The sequence below is a fragment of the Alnus glutinosa genome, chromosome 8 (genome assembly GCF_958979055.1).
Source record: "Alnus glutinosa chromosome 8, dhAlnGlut1.1, whole genome shotgun sequence".
NCBI classification, from domain to species: domain Eukaryota; kingdom Viridiplantae; phylum Streptophyta; class Magnoliopsida; order Fagales; family Betulaceae; genus Alnus; species Alnus glutinosa.
In genome coordinates this window covers 8,314,791-8,320,062 of record NC_084893.1, presented here as the reverse complement: position 1 = coordinate 8,320,062, position 5,272 = coordinate 8,314,791, and the positions used below count along the sequence as shown (strand labels likewise).

Sequence of the window (5,272 nt, the reverse complement as noted above, 5' to 3'; positions counted from 1 at the left end):
AAAGTATACTTTTTTGAATAAATTTATATTTTTTATTGTAAAAGGGAGGAGCGCCGGTTTAAGGTCCCCCTTAATCACAACCCTCCATCTTCCAAAGTCCACATCTTTCATTTCTCTTCCATAATGCAACACGCTTCTCTTTCTTTAAATATTATTTTTTTAATAATTTTTTATTGCTTTTTGAAAACAAAATGAGAAGAGAGATAGAGAGAGATAAAAAGTAACTCCCTTAAATTTTCTTTAAACGTAAGAAATCAAACTACTTTTTTTCTTTCCTATTCAAAAAGCTTCCCTTATCATTTTTATATATCATTTAAATATTTTTTAAATTAAATATTAAGGAAAAGAAAGAGGATATATAAAATATTTAAATATTATTTCAAAAAAATGTTAAAGAAAAGAGAGGAAGGAGAAATCATTTTTCTATTAAAATAATATTAAGAGAATCACTTTTGCATCCCTAGATTTTGGATACACATTTTAGTTCTTTTGTTGTTCCATAACCCTTGTCCTCCCTTACTTTACGGAACAACAGCGGAATTTATTAAAAATGGTATTTTAAGAATTTTTCCTACATCTAAGAAAATGAATGAATTTTTTTTTTTTTTTTTGACATGTCCACGCAAGAGGGGGAGGGAGGATTCGAACTAGTGACTTCCACTTCATGAGGCGTGGTCCCTAACCGATTAAGCTACCCATTGTGAACAAAAAATGAATGAATTCTAATAAAACAAATGCTAGTGCTCTTATACGTATTTTTTTTGCTTAGATTATTATTGAAAAACGAAAACTAAGATAAATATATCTTGGTGGCACTACTCATGGCGAAATAACCACCCAATATGAGTTACCCAAATAGTGCATCATTCAAACCATACAAGCGAGTTTTGGTGTTGATCCTTTCAAGACGATGCTCGATAAACATGAGGTGATAGCCTCGGCCGAGGGTGCACCATTAAGGGCTCGGCTCGCTGTAAGGTGAGCCCATATGCTTCATCCATGTTCAGCTTCTCAGGCATCAATCCGTTAGCCAGGTCCCAGTCAAATGCATGGACTAAGGATGCAGTTAGGAGATGAACCATGCGCAACCCTAAGCTCATCCCGGCGCATATTCTACGCCCGGCACCGAACGGTATCACTTCAAAATCATTTCCCTTAACATCAACGCTGGCCTTTTCGCTGCCCGGCAGGAACCGTTCCGGCCTAAATTCCAGTGGGTTGGACCATTGGTCTGGATCGCGTGCAATGGCCCATACATTGACCAGAAGTGTGGAGCCCTTTGGAATGCGGTAGCCATCGATTTCGCAGTCATCGGCTGCCATTCGTGGCAGAGAGAGCGGGGTTGATGGGTGGAGCCGGAAGGTTTCCTTGACCACGGCTTGGAGGTAGGTCAGTTGGGCAACGTCCAATTCGCTTACAAGCCGCTCTTGGCCCACAACTGAGTCAAGCTCTTGTCGGACTTGGGCCAGGATCTTGGGATGCCGAATTAGCTCAGCTATTGCCCATTCTACTGTGCTAGATGTTGTGTCCGTACCTGCCGTGAACATATTCTGCAGACATGAATTAATACGTGAGGCCGACAGCAATTGATGGTTCACAGTTGGTAAACGCGACAAACGAATAAAACTGTTTGATTAAGAGAGAGAGAGAGAGAGAGAGAGGGGGTACCAAAAGCAAAGCTTTGATCTCTGTGTCTGTGAGCTTCCCTCCCTCACCGTCAGCATTCTCCTTCAACGAAATCAACGTACTCAGCAAGTCCATGTGCTTCCCACCACCGTTCTTTTTGTGCTCCTCAACAATTCCGGTCAAAAACGCGTCGAACCTATTGTGGAGCTTCTTCATCTTAGCTGCTACCCCCTGTAAGTCCAGCCACTCCAAGGCGGGGATAAAGTCACCTATGTTGAACACTCCAGCCAGCACCATCACCTCTACCACCATTGATTTGAACTCATCCGCCTTTGCATCGCCGCCACCACTTCCGTCACCGAACACCCTTCGCCCTAGCATCACCCGCCCTAGGGCGTTCACTGTACACACATTGAGCAACTGTCCCAAGTTGACTGGCTTCTGACCTGCATTTGCTAGGGCACGATTTAGCACTGCCACCTCTTCCTGCACAGAATCATGTAGATTGTATTCATTAAGTACTTAGAACCTCTAATCTCTCATCAGAAAATTTAAAAAAGTAAAAATAAAAATAAAAAATAAGCCGGCTAATAATTCTCATAAGTAGACTAGACAATATGTTAATTATTTAATTTAATTGAAATATGATAAACTGTGATATTAAAGTTTGAATTTTGACTTCACAGTTTATTTTAATTTCAGTTAAATATTTTTATGTGTTAAGTCTTATTTATTAAAAAAAGAGTTAAAGTATTAATTATATAATTTTTTTTTTTTTTTTTAAATCTAGTTCATAATCGATGAAAACGGTTTATTTAAAATGAATTGGAGGAACTTTTTACCATTAACAATACTAACAAAGTTGACTCTCTTATAGTTAATATTATATTGTTTAATAATTTTTCCTAATTTGTAATAATTTAAGATCCAACTCCTCGTGCAACTAAAATATTCTCGTAATTCATAATTAGTTGTATTTTAAATTGTTATGCTACTAATTACAATAATGAATTTCTACTAATTTTTAAATTTGATTATCATGGACTAATAATTTAATTTTCCTTAATTTTACAAGCCTAGGCTAGTAGGATTCTCTTTTCCAAGGACCTCTTACCCTTTAGCATTCGCATAATTTTATCGAAATAGTCTTTCCCTCTTCCAAAAAGGCCAAATTCAGCTTTTCCCATCCCCCATATCTCAGTTAGGGCTCCTCTCCATCCCCTAGCTACCCCCTACCTCAATGTACTCCTCTTTCCAACACCCCCCCCCCCCTCCCCCATCTTCTCTCTCATATTTCATTATTATTATCATTATCATTATTATTATTATTATTATTATTATTTATTATTTTGGATTATTAGAGGTTAGATCTACCGCAATTCCTCGAGCTCTACCGCCCACACGCCCCTCCTCTCTCGCCAACCTCTGCTTCACCATCTACCGGTCCCCACCCCCACATGTCGCCGCTCCTTTTGGTTCTTAATTTTAGCAGATCTCCTTAATAGTTAATACAGCTCCTCTGCCTCTCTTTAGTAGAGGTTTTTTAGTACACAAGAAATTCTATATTCAGATCTGGGCCTAAAAATAATTATCCTAATGTTTATCTATCACACGGCCCTAGAATTAAGGAAGTCTCCTCAGCTTTCTTAGAAGCTTTGACAAGAGCTAAATTAAACTAGGTAACTTTTTGTTGGCATCAACCAAAAGTCGTTAAAACTGTTTACCTCATTGCAATAATTAGACGGTAAATAATATTTGTATACATTTTTTTATATATTTTGTACACATATTTAGATTTGGTGTAGGATGAGATCCTGTACATAAATTTCACAATAAATGTGTGTACAAATAATACATCTCTAGCTAAATTATACGAAAAAAAAAAAAAAAAAAAAACAACTGTTATTTAATAGAAAAGAAAGAAGACAGTCCCGTTTGAAAACCCACTTTTCCCTCCCCTCCCCTTCCTCTTACTTCTTTAAAAAAAAATTAACTTCAAAATATTCTTAACTTTTTTCACTTTTTACATCGCATCAACACTTTCTTATTACTTTTTAAATAAAAAACTAACTACAATATAAATTTTTTTTACTTTTTCATATAAATTATTTCAACTTTATATCACATCAATTTTAATTTTTAAAAATTTAAAAAAAAAAAAAAAAATTACTAAGGGAGGGGAGGAGAGGGGAGAGTAAGGAGGTTTTCAACTTATCATGTCCAAAAAAAAAAAAACATATCTGCTGACCGTTGGATTCAAATATTTTCTAAGGATAATGGATGGCGTAGCATTAAAGTAATCAACCATAGACGTCACTCAGGACAAAGCGTTTGGCAGAAAAATATCGGAACAAGTCTAACCTGGCGCACATGTCTGAACTCATCCAAGGCCTTGCTGGAGAAGAGATGAACGGAGCTGATCTTCCGAAGCATGCGCCACCGGTCGCCGTACGGCGCAAACACGAGGTCCTGATAGTTGTACGCTATATACTTGGCACCGGAATTGGGTGGCCGGCTGGAGAAATTGGAGTCATGGTGCTTCAAGAACTGGGCCGCCACGGACGCCGAAGCCGCCACCACGACGTCGACGAAGCCGAGCCGGAGGTGCATGAGCGGGCCATAGGTACGAGCCATGGCCGCCAGGGAGTGGTGAGGCACAGTTCCCATGTGGGGCAAGTTTCCGATTATGGGCCATGGTTTTGGGCCTGGAGGGAGGGGGAGCCGGTGGCGGTGGGTGCGGAGGTTGAGCAGGTAATAGAGAAAGATGGCTAAGGCTACGGTGCCCAAAATGAGAGAGAAGGGAGACATGGTTGTGGTCTCTGGCTCTGCTTTGGACTGTGGTGCTTATAAAAAGCATGGATACGGTTAGTGTTTGGTTAGAACTTTGTAGGTTAACACGTGTTCGTTAATGACTTGTGCTGGTACGTGGTAGCTAGGTTACTCTGACTGTTAGCTAGCTTCACATGCTCAGTGATTATACGTTCCCATTTCTTTATTAATTTCTTTCTTCCTTTTTTTTCTTTGACTTTTTAATTAAGAATTTTTAAATTAAATGTTAATTTAAGAGAGTATATATCTGTATTTCTTTCAAATAAAGGTAAAAAAAAAAAAAAAAAAGTAATACTTCTTTTTTCTACCTTAACTAATTGTTTAAACGAGTGAAAAAAACACTGCAATTTTTCGCAGTTGCGGTCCTTTCAACTGTTATTTTCAAGCAAAAAATTTCTGTAGCCCACACAAGTCAATGCGACGATTTTTTCGTGTTTGCGTCAATTAGTTGATTGGTTGGTTGCCAAGACAACGGGGTTGTTTGTCAAGGACCCATACATTATAGTATTGTTCATTAATTTTTTTTTTTTTTTTTTTTTTTTTTTTTTTCATTTTTTTATACTTTTCACTACTAATCAACATCAAAACATTTCCACTTTTTTAACTTTTTTATATTACATCAATAATTTTTTGTTACTATTCAAATAAAAAAATCCACTACAATACAAAACTTTTTCACTTTTTTATACAAATTCTTTTTATTTTATATCACATTATCACTTTTTACTAATTTCAAAAACTAACAACCCACTACTCTGTTCTGTTCTATTCTATAATGTCACTTGCCAAACAACCCATGAATGTATATATTGGGTCA

The 5,272-nt window shown here is 37.3% G+C and overlaps 1 protein-coding gene across 1 annotated transcript; it reads right to left on the bottom strand.

The window, feature by feature from the left end:
• Window positions 1–720: 720 nt before the first annotated feature.
• Window positions 721–4,471, bottom strand: LOC133875135 (flavonoid 3'-monooxygenase). The gene is made up of 3 exons (XM_062313152.1): window positions 3,988–4,471; window positions 1,669–2,112; window positions 721–1,550 (listed from the first exon to the last, which is right to left on the bottom strand). Exons 1-3 carry the CDS (start codon window positions 4,432–4,434, stop codon window positions 903–905), a joined length of 1,539 nt encoding a protein of 512 aa, XP_062169136.1. The 5' UTR covers window positions 4,435–4,471; the 3' UTR covers window positions 721–902.
• Window positions 4,472–5,272: the final 801 nt, after the last annotated feature.

Excerpts from the sequence above, each read along its gene's own strand:
- LOC133875135 (XM_062313152.1), bottom strand. The coding sequence starts at position 4,434 with ATGTCTCCCTTCTCTCTCATTTTGGGCACCGTAGCCTTAGCCATCTTT. Across the intron at positions 2,113-3,987 it reads AGTTCAGACATGTGCGCCAG|GAAGAGGTGGCAGTGCTAAA; the intron begins GTTAGACTTGTT and ends GATTCTGTGCAG. Across the intron at positions 1,551-1,668 it reads AGATCAAAGCTTTGCTTTTG|AATATGTTCACGGCAGGTAC; the intron begins GTACCCCCTCTC and ends TCATGTCTGCAG.